We start from the raw sequence: 18,915 nt of genomic DNA, 5'->3' as shown, positions 1-18,915 counted from the left end.
TTGAGTCTTTAATTCAGTCTGATGTAGTTAGGGGTACAAGCCTTTGAGTCTTTAATTCAGTCTGATGTAGTTAGGGGTACAAGCCTCAAAGGCTTTAATTCAATCTGATGTAGTTAGGGGTAAAAGCCTTTGAGTCTTTAATTCTGTCTGATGTAGCTAGGCATACAAGCCTTGGAGTCTTTGATTTAGTCTAATGTAGACAAAGGTACAAGCTGCAAAGGCTCCAAGAGATAATTATAGAAAAGTGATACATATGCGCACCAATTGCATGTGTAAATCCAACAACTACAAAAAAAATCACCGTGTTTGTTGGAGCAAAGACTGTGAATGGTCCATCTTCCTGCAGTGTGTCTGCCAAGTCTGCCTTCTTCAAAAGGTCTACAAGTGTGCTGAATCTGGAATCCTTTGCCAACACATCTACCACATTGCCACTTGGAGGAATGAGTACCTGCAAAACACAGTTCAACAAAGCATGGTACAATATGACAACAATATACTGATATTAGCACAGGATCAAAAAAGGTCATATCTGATTCTTTATTAAGTACTCCCTTACTATTAAGTCCTTCATTATAGGGGTAGTCCATTTATCAAGCAAGTGTGGTCACAGATCCTGTTAACAGTAATGTGTGATCTCACCTACAAGGCAGTCAATTTTTATGACTACCATGAACAGCATTATTGTGCGGACATAATAATAATAATAATAATAATAATGAGACTCTAATAATATTAACCATATTATTATTATTATCTGACATACGTCCTTATCTCTTAAATATGCCAATAAACCCACATGCCACATCAATGAATTTATTTTAATTAACCTTTGTTAATTTATTTCAACATGCAGTGTATGTATACTGTGTATCCCATTGGATATTCAGACCTTTAATCAGGATTTGTACAATTAATAACTTGACCATGTGTGTGTGCGTGCATGCATTTAATCCACAGATAAATATGATATTGCAATAATTAAGAATGACTGTTTGTGAAATGTAAAGAACTGTTTTTTTAATGGAGATTTTTATACAGCTATGGTTCCAAGTTGTCCAAAATTACTTAAAAATGTCAAGACTGGTGTGCATTTTCTTCAACTATTTTTAGCTGAATATCGATCTCCAAGTAAATTCACTGCAAAGAAAGTATAGGAAAAATATTGTGTCACTAATTATCCATAAAATAATAAATAAATGTGAATTTAAAAATTCATCAAATCTGCACAGGTTGACAATGATAGACCCCTACCATGAAACACAAAAAGAGTGAAGTTTTTACAGTTTGATACAATTACTGATATGACTACAGATTTCTGTAACCAAGTCTCCACAACAATTACTGATATGACTACAGATTTTTGTAACCAAGTCTTCACAATCTATTTACAGCATGTTAAATAGATATCACTTAATATTTTCAAAAGTCTTTTTTACATTTCATAGTCTTTATCATTTTGTTTCAATGACTGTTATTATGACTGTTAAAATTGTTTAAGAATTTGTTTTAGTTATTTAATAAGAGACAGAAGTCACAAACATATCATTGTAAACCCAGTTTCTTCCAGATTTAATAGTGTCATGATACACCTAGGTAAAAAGTGGTCACATTGATGAAATCATAATATCATGATACACCTAGGTAAAAGTTATGTCACAATGCCATGATACACCTAGGTAAAAGTTATGTCACATTGATGATGTCATAATGCCATGATACACCTAGGTAAAAAGTGATGTCACATTGATGTCATAATGCTATGATACACCCTGGTTTAAAGTGATGTCACAGTGATGATGTCATAACGTAATGATCATGTCATATCGAGCTGTGCAGCAAGCATCAACTTGACAAATGTATATGACTTAGGTGATTGATACACAGGTTTGTGTCATGTGACTAGAGTGTAATATCAATTAATTTATTGCGGTGTGATTTAATTTTCACTAACTTGGAAAATTTAGCATAGTTGCAGGGCTCAAAATTAGCTGTAGTCTGCTAGCCCAAGGCTAGTCAATTTCCCACTGGACTAGTAGTTTTCATAATATAATTATTTCTATGGCTAGTAAAGTTTCAGGTGTCACTAGTCAGTGTTTATGTATGCTGTCATATGTAATTTACAAAATCTGAATTATCCGACGTGTCCCACTTCTCTCAGAGTTAATAGCATTAATCCCCAGGTCAAATGTTTCCCTGGACGGTTAAAACAAATGAGGATATTACAAATCATATTTAAAATCATTACTGGTTTTGTTAGACTTGTAAGGTTAAGTTGCATGTCAAAAACTGTTAATCCAAGTTTTCTCTGAACTTTCCTAACCTTTTGACATATTTTGACATTTATATTAAGGTATGAAGACAGACAGCATTCCCTACTGAAAAGTTGGAATTCACCGAAACCACATGGTGTAGACACTTACTACAGGGCCTAGCAAACTTAACCTTACACAAGCCACACCCACATGAAATCAATAAGAAGATAGTTTATCATCTCAGAAATTGTAACTAAAAGACTGTAAACCAGAATTATGAAATTGTCAAACTGCCATTGAAGTACCAGTCTTCAAAATCCCTGTAATAAGATTTTTAATGTAGCTTTAACAATTTTTCAGTCATATCGCTATGATGTCTGCAGTGTGACAGTTTATAGTGATGTCTAGCACTGGGGCATCATGCTGCAGACATGTATCATGATGTCCCACCCAGTCACATTATCCTGATACCAGGCCGATAAATCCTAACACTAACCTCTTAATGCTGAGCGCCAAGCGAGGCAGCTGTTAGTACCATTTGTGTAATTCTTTGGTATGACTCAACCAGGGATTGAACCCACAACCTCCCTCATCCGAGGTGGACGCTCTAACCACTAAGTCACTGGAGCAGTCTCCAAGGTAGTTTGAAGGATTAGCAATAATAAACTTCAGTTAACAGGGACACAGACAATGGATTCTGGACAATAGGTCATCCCAATTGTGCTATTTTGGTGGTCTATGACCAGTAGAGCTAAAAAAATTATTGATTTAAAAAATAACTGGAGTTTGCTATATGATTTTATATCATAGCTGCCAAAGGTGACTATATTTGATTCTTTAAAGAGCTGAAAATTATTATCTAAAAATGCAAGCATTCCACAATGAGCATTTTGTAAAAATCTCTAACTTTATTTACACAGATATTAAAAAGCCATTTTTTTGTAGATGACAATGTGTTTGTTAAGATAATGTATACTATCATGGTGCATACAGCTGCAGAGATGTTTTCTTTATGGAGTTTTCAAGGATTACCTTGTAAATGTTTTCTGTAACTATATTTTCTTACAGAAACTGAATGTTCTCCATACATTTCTTTCTTCATCATGTATAAGCAAGTACAAAAGTAGAAGAAAAAACCTAACTACTTAGTGTGCTAATTAGTGTGTCTCTAGAGCAAATGCACTTTACTCCATCCTATGTTATGTATCATTTTATACACTAAATTGTATCCTATTTTATTCATTTATCAATTCACATTTTTGGAAATATATAAAGAGGAAAACTTCAGAAAGTTATATATTCTCTTTTTAATGGTTTCTATTCCCCAACATAAAGTAAAGGAGTGGGGGAAAAATTCAAGGAGTCTGTTAAGAAATTCAATAATTTTAACAATAAAAAACAACTTTTTTCAAACTTCAATGTTTTCAATGCAACACCTCATATTCCAGGATTATTTGTATGAAACATGCCTACGGCAAGGTAACAAAATAGTGTGCTTAAAATTGTACTTATTCCAATCAAACAATTTAAATTCTACAATATGTAAAAGTTAGCAATTGCCTCTGCAAATCCATGAAAGCTGTTGCGAATTTTGCAATCTGCTGGTGGTTCCTCAAGTGTGTTCAGCCTATATGTTAATCTACTAGAAATATAGAAAACAAATAGGAAAAGAAAAAGGAACAAATTAAGAGAGAAAGAAGTTTGTTAACCTTGTCCACCACATGTATGATAGCATTGCATGATTTGACATTTGTCTTTATAATCTTGGCACATTGGGCTGTTGGAATCCATTTGTTTTGGAATGGGAACTGAAAAAGAGAAAAAGTCCAAATATATTCATATAGATTAAATATGGAAACAATGAGTCTGTGACCTAACCAGTAGCTATATTGTTGATCAGTAATTAATGTCAGTAAAAAGCTCATTTATGTTGAATTGTTGTTCTAAACCATGCCAACTTTCAATAAACCTTGTCTTGTCTTGTCAATATTTCCATTATTGCTAGATAATATATCCACTGACTACTAATTCTCCCAAATGGCAAATAAATTTATATCAAATGGTCAAATTTGGCTACTGCTTCCTTTATCCATTATAAAAGAGTGACCCAAGTTGCTATTATGAAAACAATTTAGATTCCTGACACAATTTTGGGAAATTAATTAGTCTGAATACAGATGCAGTACAAACAGTACGGATGAAAGATGACTACGTTTTACTGTCGGCTGCATATCTAACTATTAATTCTAAGGAATAATAATTATTTGCCCCCCCCCGAAGACTTGAATGTGAGCTAAATGCAAAAAAGAAAAATTTAACCAGTAAGCCTCACAATGACTGATGCAAAGCGTGACACTAAAAACATAATGTTATGACATCAAATAAAACTTAATGACATCATAGTCATGTGACATGAAGAATAATCATGTGATGTATCATTTATCATGCTATGTTGTATCATGCAGTGAAATACCATCTCTTGCATGAATCTTGTTATAATATGTTTTATTGCATATAAAAAATGTTAAACTTTATCCTATTGGCTGAAATTTGATCATGAGGTATTAACTATTCCACAGTATATACCATATTAGTCTTATTCTATGATAGTGACTGGTGTATAGAGGATATCACATCACACATTTCACTCTGCAGGACAAAGAATGAATGAAAGACAAATAATTCATGGCAATTAAAGTGTAGGTTACTTATGAAGAGGTCAACATCACTGGATATAGAGTACCCTTGGGACTTGGCTTGAACTGTTGGGAGACAAATAATTCATGGCAATTAAAGTGTAGGTTACTTATGAAGAGGTCAACATCACTGGATATGGACTACCCTTGGGACTCGGCTTGAACTGTTAGGTTGATATGGCTGATCTGAAGGCTTGGACTGCATCAATGTGGTAAAACTGTCCTTGTCTCTCAGACAGTCCATACTGCCAGATTCATATCATTACATGACATTGTTATATTACATGGTGATTGAATTTCTGTCTACATGTACAGTATTCAATAATTACCCCATGACTGATGGTAAGGCCACCCAACCCCATTCATTTACAGAATGACAAATCCCAGCCCTTACTTCATGTAATTAATTAGGTTGGCACTTTAGGCATATCATGGAGAAATAATGCATATGGTTTATCTCAAACTTTAATGCACATAGGATTAATATGTAACATTACAACCTGACTATAAAGACATCCAGTTTCAGTCTAGAAATCATAAAAGTTCTGAGCCTGAGTTTAGCTGGAGCTTCATTATCAACCAATCAGAAATGATGTTACAAAAGTAATGTTACTTGTGATTGGTTCAGAGCACAGATCTCAAGTTTAAGCTCAAGAGTTTTATGATTTCCAGGCCAAATTCTAAATGCAAAGACAATTTTGTCGAAGAAAAGGATGACCTCTATTGAAAGATCATATTGTTGGTCCTAGAGATATTGTCCCAAGAAGGTTTTAATGTACCGTATTTCTAAGTCTCATCCGTTTTCCTTAATCTTCAACGCTTAATTTAAGTTAGGCAATACAAACCGATGAATATTCGTTGATTCTTATCTTCTTTCCCCCATCAAGTGTGTCCAATTGAACACTGTCATAGAAGCCCTGGCAGGTGACTTCAGATGGAACAATGTGGTACTTCAGTACTTCCTGCAGTTTCTCCGAATTGTTTACCAGGTCTGACAGTGTAGCTTCATCTAAAGCCTAAAGATAATAGGCATTATGTCATTTTAATATACAATGTTAAAGATATTAAATATTATGTCATTTTAATATACAATGCTAAAGATATTAAATATTATGTCATTTTAATACACAATGCTAAGATATTAAATATTATGTCATTAAAATACACAATGCTGAAGATATTAGATGTTATGTCATTTTAATATACAATGCTCAAGATACTAAATATTATGTCATTTAAATACACAATGCTGAAGAAATTAAATATTATGTCATTTAAATACACAATGCTGAAGAAATTAAATATTATGTCATTTAAATATACAATGCTGAAGAAATTAAATATTATGTCATTTTAATACACAATGCTAAAGATATTAGACATGTCATTTCAATACACATTGCTAAAGATATTAAATATTATATCATTTTAATACACAATGCTAAAGACATTAGACATTAAGCCATTTTATTACAGAATACTAAATATATTAGACATTATGTCATTCAATATAAAATAATAAAAATATTAGATATACTATTTTAGACAACTGCAAAGTCTTAGATAAGAAAACATTAATTCATATGAAATGTATTAAAAATGTGGAATAATTTATATTTACTGGTAATACTTCTTGTCACACCGTAAATAGAAACAAACACTTTTTCCTATACCCTATTAAAGAAGCACTACTGTGTAACTCTTACTCTTCATTTGTTTTTTCTGTTTGATTCAAACTGTCCAAAAAAAATTGAAATCAAGCTTGTGTTCAATGCAAAGGGGCTGAAAATCAAGTTTACTGAAGATCAGGCTTCAACGTACATGAGGGGTTTCCTTGTCTAGAAACAGAACTTGACTACACATAATATGATCATGTGATGCACCAAAATGGCAATCCTTCACCATAAAAGTTACACTTGTATCAATGTAAGCTAAGTTACCAAGACACAAAAAGGTTTTGGATTCATTAAGTATGAAAACATCTGTAGAATATACAAGCTGCAAAAAGAACATGTTGATTAAAGCAACTGAACATTTCTTTAACCACAACAGCTGCCTGCATTCTAATCATTTAATAATAATAATAATAATAATAATATCAAACTCCTGCAGCTGCGGTTAGCTAAGAATGATCGTTTTTATTTACATAAAAATATATTGATATAATGCATGTCCTTTTGAATTTGTTTCTTCCTTTTTAGCTACTATAATAGCACAATGCAATGTTCATAACTCTCACACACACACACACACTTGTATACACACCATATTATTAGCACAAAAACTGTCAAGAATTAGGTTTATGACATTAAAAGACTTGCATTTTTAATAGTGAAGACACAGAGACAGCATATGCACTTGTATTCTGAATCAAACAATATTATGACATTAGAAAGCAGTTTTGGTTTTGTAGATAATGTACATAATGCACACAAACGTCATTATAGAACGACCTGACTATGACTAACCCTACCCTACTCCAATCTCCACAATCATTTCCCATAATTTTAATTTCATCTATCATACAGAATACATATCCATTTTTCTGACATTGTTGCAAACATGGATAAGAAATGATGTTAGAACTGTATCAAATACATTATTAATAATTCATCCTTTGTAGTTAAGTGTTTTAAGCTGTCCCTCTTTCTCTCATGCCCACTTACTTTAAGCCAATTTCTAAACACTGGAATTATCTAGATTGATTGTATCTGTTGTACTGTCTGATATATTTCCTTTCTCCACCTTTCTGATTGATCTAACTGCATTTGTACAACCAGTTTTTATATGACACATTTCTTTTTAAGGGCTGTAGGTCTTCATCACACTCATGTTTATATGTAGTCTTCAGTTTCTATGGTAACAGCCATAGTAGTTCAAATATGTATACAGACTCCCTGTGCATTATTTATAGAACTCATAAATGATGTAGCCACATTACAGAGCTGACAATATGACTTCAATTACATTATGCAAGTCCATTTTGTTTACATATACTTTATGGGTCAGGAAGTTGTACTTATATATGGATGAGTTCTTATGGGGTTTTTTCCCTTCCTAATGCAGAGTAGAGCTTCTTTAAATTTATGACACTCATCTAATAATCTGAATATTTTCCTTACAAGTACTTTTTTTCCCCCCGCAATAAATCAGAAAAAAAAATTCAGTAAAAAAGAAACTTAATTCAAATGTTTCAGACATAAATACTTTGCCTTCTGTTCCATCATACTGTAACATTGAAAAGAAGTAATCAATTATCACTTATGTAAAAAAAAACTTGTGAAAAATATGCTTTGCAGTATCGCATAAATATTGAAATGTGCAGGAAGAGTTATTTTCAAATGTTAAACAAAGCTGGTATGTAAAATTTTAACAAGGACACAAAGTTGTATGCAAATTTTACAGAAGGACACAGTCTTTTGTTTCAACTATGAATGGAAAATGACCAATTTTTTACTCAAAGAAATCCACTGTGGGTTTGTTTTATGAAATGTATTAATAACATAATATATGAATCAGAAATTATTTGGGTTTCAGATTACCATTTGTAAAGAAGTCTTAATAAATGTATTGCAAAATTAACTGTACTCAAGCAGGACTTTTACTAATTAAACAAATTTATCACAGTTGATGATGAAAATAAGAAATGATTTTAAAAATATTACTTCAATTGCCTCATTGGTTGGCACAAAAATGGTGACATTCTCAAGATTTTCAACTGTTTTCTTCAAACCAGCTGTGTCAATAAGGTCCAGTAGTCTTGTGAAACCAGACTTCTCTGCCACTGTCAAGGCATTTAGTGCTGAAATGGAAGACAAACAAAACACTTAAACATATAATAACTATGAAAGTAAATGAACCCATTTCTAATAATTCACAATTAGTGCTCTATTTACTGAGAGATACAGTGTTTGCGACTCTAGAAATTATGATTGGCACAAAAGGTAACATGAAGAACCAGATGCATGTGTGTTATTCAAATATTACCCTTTGAGCCAATCATATTTCGCCATTAAATTTCGCTGCATAGTTGGGATGTTTTGAACATGAGCGTAACATGTATTCAATCTGTGTGGACGTGTATAATTCTTCTAAGGAACAGGATTCCTAAAGATGAATCAAGTTAATGGTAAGTAGGAACTTTCTTCTGCATCTACCAACGTTCTCAGATTAATGAAGGAATGAAGGAATGTAATGTCAAGCTGCAAGCACCATATCTCTCAGCAAATAGAACATGTTTGCACATGAGCACGAGTTCGTCACAGGAAACAAAATTAAGACAATTAAAAACCTTTCGGAGCCCATAACTTCAGTTGGGTGCAATGCAGAAAAATCAATTATAGCTTGATGAATAGAAAAAATATCTCGGGAGTAAAGTAAACCATAGATAATGATTGTATCATGTGCCTTTAAAAAGAGCGAGGGTCAGGTGCGGAACAAAGTTTTTTGAAGTTACTTACCTTGTCTCTTTCAGAGTATGATAGACAGGGTCCTTTGTCAGAATGTGTCATCTTGGTGATCTGAGGAAATTTTGTCACTCGGTATGATTGTTTTCCTTGAGGTTATTGCTTTTTTTAACATTAAGCTCACTTCGAGCACCTGTGGATAATACCAGGTCACAGACCATAGGATGCACATGCCTGATGTACACATTCATATTCTTTCATGTACACAGACATACCAATCCTATAAAACACGAGTTTATTTTATGTGTAACTATGAAGCAAGGAAACAATCACCTTATTTCATATTAGTATGAGAAAAGTGTGCAAACTTTCAGACATGCTTGACATGGTGAAAGCTTTTTAAAAATATTTACCATCATCCACCAGAAGAACATCATCAATGATATACAGGACACCATTGGTAGCCATGTTGTCTTTGCTAATGACCTGGACACCATTGACATATAACTTGTTGTTGTCATCCCGGGTCAGGTTAATGTAGTTACCAAGGGCATTTTTGGTCTGAGTTTGTCCTTGTATTACTGCAGAGCAGACCACAGATGGTAACACATGATTCTTCACAATTTCTGTAAAAGAAATTTTAAAAATTAAAAAGAAATTATAAACATTCAAAGAACCAAGCAACTTCTAATGCTTATTAAGGCTACAATATAGGCATTTACATTAAAATATTTTTTACAATTACAAATTTGTGTTTAACACAGTTTGTTTTCTTATCATAATTTGATGTCTCAGTAATTACTGTGATTTTTCATACCCTAATATTCATGAATATCACCAGCCATACTAATTAACTGAAAATAAGGAATTAATTGTACATTGCAAAAACTGAAGAAAGCAAGAAGGCTGAATCATTTTGATTACAGTTTCTTGAGGGCTGACTTCTTACAAAATATAAAATGCATAATTAAATACACATTTCAAGTGACATTCAAGCAGAGTCAAATAAATCATAATTATGTAGACAAACCAATCCATTTGCGATTTCCATAAATAGACTAAGCATAGCTCACAGATATGTACATAACAAGCATGGATTTATACTGAGGTCAGTAATTATATGTACTGTAGTACATAGAAGTATTTGGTATAAAGCAGTTTGTATACACTGTTGGTGTATGGAATTGTAAAATGCCACTGGTGTATAAATACACATGACAGAAGACTATTGCTTTTATAATCCTTAGATTAGGGACGAATTTACACTTATAAATCATTAACAAAATATAAAATAGGAAAATTATAAAAAAAAATAAAAATCCCTGTTTTGTAATAAATTAAATATGTTAAAAAAGTTTTTTGTTTTTTTAAAAATCCCCTCTGCTTACCTTATTATCCCCCTCATGTGGCATGAGACAACAATATGTGAAATATGTGGAGTGAGAGATGAAAATAATTTGAGCTGGATGAAAGCCTTGAATTTGAACTTACACCAAGTAACCTAGAAGAAATGAAGTCCTTATAATGATAAACATATACTTTCTATGAAATGAAGGTTTTTCTCCTCTCTCTCTCTTTCTCATTCTGTCTGCGTTTGTTTCACAAAAATAATGTTATGGTCAGGAGCAATGGTAAATAAAACATAATAATACCTTAATTCAACTGCAAATAACTATAAATGCTTAAATTACATTATTTTTCGTAAAGCCTTTGCCTCACATGTATACATAGCATGTTCCTCTGTCGATGGCGGAAACAGGTACTCTTCAAAGAAAAGGACACTTTTTTTAATCAATCATATGATGTGTCACCTGAAGAACCCTATATAAACAAGCCACCCATACGACGTATCTCATAGTTATTCTGGCGATGTAGCCAAGTGGTAAGTTCAATAATAGGTGCATATTTGGTACTGAGGTGGTGTTGTATCCAGCTTAGGACATAGTCCAATCTATAAGTGTTATTTGTCAAAGTTTCTTTTTGTTTATTTGTAATGTCTACTGAAAAGGATGAAGTACTCTCAATTACCGACCTTGAAGCCAACTCAGAATTTTCGGGTTTTGGGCCTGAGGATATCTGCAGCCTTTTGTGAAGTTGAGGCAAGTTCTTCACATGAGAGAGGAGTTAAGAAGCCACAAAAACAGAAAAATAAAGAGAAAAAATTGAGGTCTGTTATGACTGAAGTTTAGAAGATGGCAAAACGCAAGCCTGTTACGGCGACCAAAAAAATAAAAAAATGTTGGACAGTTGAGGATGTCCAGTCTCAAAGACATAAATAACCTGTTGGAAACAGATCTTGAGCTTTTGAAGAAAAAATTGGGTCTAAATGAAATGCAGCCTGTTATAGCAGATGACAATGAAATTGATGCCATTTTTGATGAACGCTTACCTGAATTACATGTAAAGTTGAAAATGAAGGGCCATATAGCGATGTTGATGTTACCCCAGCAGAGGGTGATGCAAGTCAACCACTCAAGCAAATTTCTTTGAGTGGAAAAATAAATGGGGCACTGTTTGATGCTTTGCAGCCTGATCACAACTGTATTTCTACTAGCAATGCTGATAATATGTGGCAGTTACCCAAACTGAAAACTCCCCGAAAGGAGAGCCAACACCTAAATCCTTAGCAGAGCTAATTAATACTGCATGCGCTTCTTTATGTGCAACAGATGAAATTGTACAGAAGTACAAGATCCCAGAAAAATGTGATAAGTTGGCCCCCCCCCCTTGTTAATCAAGAAATATGGAATGACCTTAGCAAAGAGTCCACTCTCATGACAAAACCTTTAGGGATATACAAAATCTTGTTGTGGCAGGCATTATGCCTGTTGTCCAATTAGCAGAATTACTGAAGTCTCAGACTGCCACTAATGAAGAAGCAAAGATCCTAATTTCAGATGCTATTACCACTACAGGTCAGGTGCAATATCATGTCTCCCTCAGAAGGATGTATATGATTTGACGACATTTAAAAAGGAAATATTCCAATATTTGTAATATGCATAATCCCATAACATCAATGCTTTTTGGGGATGATGTGGCCAAGGAAATTAAAAGATGTGACACTGGGTTTGCACTTGCAGAAGAAAATTTTTGCCCAAATTTACAGAGGTTTCAATAGAGACCGTGGTACTAGAGGCAGTGGACCCATACAAGGTCCAGGTTTCTATCAGAGGGCAAGATTTTGATCTCAGCCTTATAGTGCTCAAAATACATACAGTATCAATACCAAATTTCCAATAAGGAAGGAGACCTGCCTATGCTCTTCCCCCAAACAAGCCCACAAATTAAAATCTAAGAGGCAAGTTCTGAGGGAAAACTTAAATACTGTATTGCTATATGGAATAATTTTACTCGTGATCCGTGGATTTTGCAAACAGTTTTGGGGTACAAAACAGTTTGATTCCATGCCTTTCTAGTCCTTTTTTCCAAAAGAAATTCCCTTTTTCTGACAAGCAGAGAACCATTTTATCCAATGAAGTCAATGAACTTCTACACAAATGAGCTATAGTTCCATCCACATGTGAGAATAATCAATTTCTTTCGAACATTTTTATTGTTCCCAAACCTAATGGAAAATTTCAGCCTGTTATTAACCTGAAACAGTTGAATAAATTTGTTCATTATGAACATTTCAAATTGTTTTAGATTTCATCCAGAAAAATGCTTTATTTACTTTTATTGATCTAAAGTATGCTTATTTTAGTACCGGTATTCCAATACATATAAATTATCAGAAGTTTCTGAAGTTTATTTGGAACGGTCAATGATTGAGACATTAAAATCTCTTGGTTTCACTATAAATCTCAAAAAATCAGTGCTTATTCCATCTCAATGAATTACCTTTTTTGGTTTTTTTGTGTTAGACTCTGTACAGTTTAAGGTTTTTCTTATTGAGGAGAAAATGGAAAAGATCCATGTTTTTGCAAAGAAGCTCACTGATAGAAAGTATGCTAGAGTATGTGAGTTGGCATCATTTATTGGTATGCTTATTAATGACTTTTATGCAATCCTGGAAGCCCCAATGCACTACAGTATTTGGAACATGATGAACAAAAAAAGCCTTTGTAAAAACAAACATTTTTGATAATGCTGTAAAAAATACAGTAATCTCCACAAAGTATCCAGGAACTTAAATGGTGGTATCTAAATGTTGCAGACAAGAATGGAAAATTTTTGAGACAAGACAAGATTGCTTTTACTATTCAGACTGATGCATCACTCATGATGGGGAGCTTATGAACTTGATTTGGACAGATCAATCTCTGGTAGACAGGAAAGAGTGAGACCATTTTTTCCATAAATTAACTAGAGTTGTTAGCAATTTCTTTTCATTCAGATCACAAAAATGTCCATATTGAGATTCAGCCTGACAACATATGTGCTATCTTGTATATTAATAATATGGGTGGAGTGGCATCAATTCAATTGGATCAGCAATCCTGACAGATTTGGGAATGGTGCTTGGAAAGGACAATATTAGTATCAGCAGTCCATCTTGCTGGCAAACATAATATACAGGCAGATTTTCTGTCCAGAAACTTTTCTGACTCCAGTGAATGGATGCAAAAGAAAGAAATTTTTCAAAGATTGTGTTCACAGACTTTTGTTCCAGACATAGATCTTTTGCATCTGGATTAAAGTGTCAGTTAAAGAAGTTCATCTCATGGTTTCCAGAACCACGTGCTTTTAAAATTGATGCCTCTTCTTTCTCCTGGCATGATTTAATCCCATACATTTTCCCCCCTTTTAATCTTGTTGGGAAAATATTGAATAAAATTATTACTGATAATGCTAGTAAAGCACTCTTAAATTTTCCACATTGGACATCACAATCCTGGTTTCCTTTACTCTTGTCGTGTTTCATTTCTCTTCCAATTAGACTTCCAAGGCAGAAAAATATACTGACTCTTCCACACAATGGTCAAACTCATCCTCTTGGGAAACCCTCTCTTTAATCACAGTGACTATCAGGAGATTGCTCCAAAACCAAGGACTTCCAACAACAGCTGTGGACATCATTAACAATTCATGGAGACCAGGAACAACAATAAAATTTTGGAATGGAAAAAATGGATCAGGGAAATTAATCTCTTTTGAGTCTCTGAGGTAATAGTTATTTCATACTTAGATTCTTTGGTAACTGAAGGTAAGTCTTATAGTGTCATCACTACTCACAAGGCAATGTTACTTACTACTTTGAGAGTGTTTGATAATGCACGGTGCCTCAACCCTTTGTTGATTAATAGTTACTTGAAGGGACTGTTTAACAAAAGTCCATCAAAACCAAGATATGTTGACACTTGGGATGTAAGCCTAGTCTTAAAATACCTGTGAATCCTTTTTCCTTTGGAAACTATATCTTTATGGTTATTAACAATGAAGCTGGATGCTCTTATTGCTTTATCAACAGCTCCAAGAACACAAGCTCTAAAATCTTTGAATTTACATAACATGACTTGTATGGCAGATAAAACAGTATTCAGTTTTTCAGATTCATTGAAAACTTCAAGACAAGGTAAGAATTTCCAGTTGGAACTACTACATTATAAGGATGACAAGCTTTGTGCTATGCATACTCTGTTGCATTATCTTGACAGGACTAAAAATCTTCAGAAATCTACTCAAGTTCTGGCATCTTATTGTTCCTATAGAGCTGTGACATCTAGTACTATTGCAAGGTGGTTAAAAATGGTTTTATTAAAATCAGAAATTGATACATCTAAATTCAAAGCTCAGATTTTTTGTTTGATTATGAATTACAGGTTAACATGTGTTGCCTTTCTCCTATTGATTTTTTTAGCAGATGTTTTGTTGTCTATCTTTAAAGATGCTATATATACATGTGAGTCCAAAGGCTTTATGGAAAATAATGAACCTCTCATCCAAGCATTTGTGAAGGATGAGGGGCATTACTGGAGTAAAGCCAGAGGCTGAGCATGTATACACCCAGCCATCCTTTGTTGCAAGTTGAGGTTTTACTACGATGGGGGATGTCCCTCCCTGTCTAATATAGACAACAAAACACTTCACTTTAAACTATGAGATACCTCGTGCAGGTGGCTTGTTCATATAGGATACTTCAGGTGACACATCATGTGACTGATTAAAAAGTTTCCATTACTTTGAAGACCGCCTGTTTCCACCAATGACAGAGTAACATGCTATGTATACATGCTCAGCCTCTGGCTTTGCTCCAATAATGCCCCTCATCCTTCACAAATGTTTGGATAAGGGGTTCGTTTTGTTGGTTCATCATTTTGCTTAAACTTTTCCCCGCACTCATTTAGATTTTTTTGCCAGTGATCAAATGGCCATGGTCTCACTTCTCTGGATGCCAGCCATGCAGTGTTCATAGCCCTCCACATTCTGGATTTAATCTAAGTTTCATGTTTAAATTCAAAGTGACTGATTTTTATTTATTTAATCAATAGGAATGAAATTAGAGGTCCAAAAAAAGAAGCAAATTAACAAATTTCAAAAGGATTGTAAATAGGTACAATCCTTTTAAGAACTACACTTCGTAGTGGACATGCTGGGAAAAGATGTGAAGAACTTACTCCCTCCTTCAATACACCATTTCATATAGTCAATCTTAAACAATGTAGGAACACAATATGTATATTTGTATGTAGTATAAAATAAATGTGTGTAAGTATGTATGGTGTATAATACACCTCTTGTATAAATTTTAAATGAAAAGAAAAAGCAGCAAGCCTCATTTTCTTTTAATGGAAAATTTATACAACATGTGGTACATCAAAGATAAAGCACTCGTGTGTGTGTGTGTGTAAATATAATTTTTCCATCTTCACAGCTGTGATTTTAACTTTCTTGCTGGCTAAGGGTTATGTAAGTTTATAACAGATGACTGAAGGCTTTGTGAGACCCACAGCAGCTGGCTGGCTGGGTGTTCAGTAGTTAGACAGTTAAGTTGGCTAGTTGCTTCAAAGGGATTAAATGCTAGAAAGGCCAGATTTCTGCATTCACAGGCAGATGTGAAAAGGGGTTTGTGGCAAGCCATGAACATCAAAATAGATGTACCAGCCAAATGGAATCAGAGAAATTTAAAAACCCACCAGTAGGAGGAGCTAATGTTTCATACAAACAAGGGGGCAATGGAATACCTAGCCATTACCTGTGTAAAATTAATCAGAGGTTCCTGACATTCTGAAAGGAGTGGAGGATACAAGAAGTATAAAAATGTATTCATTGGGAAAAGACCACTCAGACTGAAAGACACATAAAAAAGGGAAGAGGAAATGAACTAGGAAATACAAAGCTTCTACAGGTATGAAATATCTCAGCTGAATATTTGTGTTGATTTGTATAAATAGGAATTTGTTAGATTGTGTATTATAACGTAAAGCTATTTTATTAGGGCATGGAACGTAACATATAGAATTATTATAGAATATTACATCATAGTGTATAGTTAAATATATTAGGATTTTAACTGTGATGCGCATTTGTCAGTATGCAGACTAAGAATTATGTGAGATAGAGTGAATCTGAATGCATATGTATTTATATTTTTCTATATATCATTCTATTATTCCTAGGACACATGCAATGTGACTGATTACCATAACAACGGCAGATTGCTGTATCAAACTGTAACATTTAGACAGTGTGTGCACATGTGTTACGAAACTTTGTTAAGTAATATTATCTGTATGTAGAGCAAGACGTGTATGGAATGAGAGACGTTAAAGTGTACGAGAAGGGCCTGGTAAAGTGTTCACCCTTTGTCTGTTGAGAAGTCCATGACAGAGTGGAAGATTACAGGAGAAGTATAGGGAGAACCAGATGTATGTCATTTGTATTTTCCACAGGAGAGGGAAGGAGGCAGTATGAGAATAGCATTGTTGTAATGATGTGTTTTTTTGCTGTTGTTTTCATATTCATTCTTTTAGAATTCTATTTTCTTCAGAATAACAGAAACAGTAGATTTTCCTACTGCTCAATTTTCCCCCTTGTTTCCTCAATGCTGATTGTATCATAGATTTATACTCACCAGTCAGGCTAATTTTACCTAGACAGTTGAACATTTAGCTGGTTGTTCTGATATCTTGACAATATGCCCACTTAAATATATCTACATAACGATTTTTCTCCATGGACAATCAGCTAAGTCACTCTGAATTTTAGAATAATGCTTTGTCTGTTTCCATTCACAAAACAGTAATGATGTCAATGGGTACCCACCTGTTAATAATAACCTTGGTAACAAAATGAACAACTGGGTACCCGTTCAAAAACAGAAAGTATTCCAAGTTCAGATAGAGACACAGAATAATGATTACAGTTTAAGGCTCATGTCATGTGCAAATTATTCATATCACAGGGGCTCATACAGTTGCTTACAATTTACTTATCATAAATATACTACATAATAATACAAGGGAGGACCCTTCTCTTTTCTCGCATGGCCTATTTAAGAATCAATGCTGATATTTAAAACTAGACCATCCAAAATTCATGCAAGTCCATGGTTCATGCACCGTTTTTCTTGTGACTTAAATGCACTTGTTTTGAGATCCTGATGATATTAACTAGATTAATGCCAATCATCAACAGCGACAATAAGGACTGATAAAGAAATATTCAACGAAATAAAGTTTAAATAGTACTACAATTCAAATAAAAGAAAGCAAAATATCATGTCCAGTTTAACAAATGCCATTTTTCAGGGCTGCTGTTCATATGTTTGTTTACTGGACTCTTTTTATTAGCAGGAAACCTCTGACTGATATTTTTGTTACGGCAAAGGCAACACAAAAACTTGGTTACCATAACATGCACTTCTTATACCATGTTAGAAGAAAACGAACAAAATTGACAACTATACAGAATGAAATTTTTCACTGAAATATTTCAATATAATGGAAATCTTTGTTATTTAATAACACTGAAATAAAAATCTAATAAAATTTACCACATGTGTAAATATTATAATTTTTGCATTAACTTTACATGAAACAGTTCCAAGAAAACAGACGGGATTCTTGAATGTGTAATCATTTTTCATAGATTCATTCTATTTTAATACTAAATATGTAACGGACCATTCTAAACTGAAAATAAATGGCACCAAACATCATAAAAAATGGGTTGCATTGATGTGGCTATTGAAGGTTATATGACTGAGAGGAGAGGTAATTTGTTAAACTTAAAAACATGCTGCACCAGACCATCATTAAAGGATGAACAATGACAGGTCAAGGATACTACAACAGTCATCATTTGTGGACTACAACTATTCGCGAAAGTTAATGTAGACATGTAGACTAGTTAAAGTGAATGTTATGCATAAATAATCTATCAATTTCTTCTGTGTCTATACTCTTGTATTTACTATTAATCCACATGGATTTATCTGTTTTGTGACAACAATTTTAACTACACATCCAGGTAAGAATTAAAAATAAATGTACATTAAATAAAATAAATATGTATCTTCTTCATACAGTTTTCTGTAATTATGGTATGTAATATATAGATGGCTTTTTTATGCTCAGATTATGCTTTTTTGCCACTTACATTAGTAATGTATTATGC

At 33.5% G+C, this 18,915-nt stretch overlaps 1 protein-coding gene across 1 annotated transcript in view; it reads right to left on the bottom strand.

Annotated features, from left to right (window-relative positions):
- Positions 1–18,915, bottom strand: part of LOC149770171 (transforming growth factor-beta-induced protein ig-h3-like) — a 47,957-nt gene that overhangs the window by 9,475 nt on the left and 19,567 nt on the right. The window contains exons 9-13 of the mRNA XM_089949290.1: positions 9,768–9,980; positions 8,614–8,750; positions 5,794–5,964; positions 3,962–4,060; positions 302–448 (exon numbers count right to left, since the gene is read on the bottom strand). Coding sequence (XP_089805416.1) covers positions 302–448; positions 3,962–4,060; positions 5,794–5,964; positions 8,614–8,750; positions 9,768–9,980 — 767 coding nt within the window. The remainder of the gene's footprint in view (positions 1–301; positions 449–3,961; positions 4,061–5,793; positions 5,965–8,613; positions 8,751–9,767; positions 9,981–18,915) is intronic.

The sequence above is a fragment of the Sinohyriopsis cumingii genome, unplaced genomic scaffold (genome assembly GCF_028554795.1).
Source record: "Sinohyriopsis cumingii isolate HCF-2022 unplaced genomic scaffold, ASM2855479v2 utg002554l, whole genome shotgun sequence".
Lineage (NCBI taxonomy): Eukaryota > Metazoa > Mollusca > Bivalvia > Unionida > Unionidae > Sinohyriopsis > Sinohyriopsis cumingii.
Note: the sequence above shows the minus strand (reverse complement) of the source record. Positions and strands in the feature narration are given on the sequence as shown.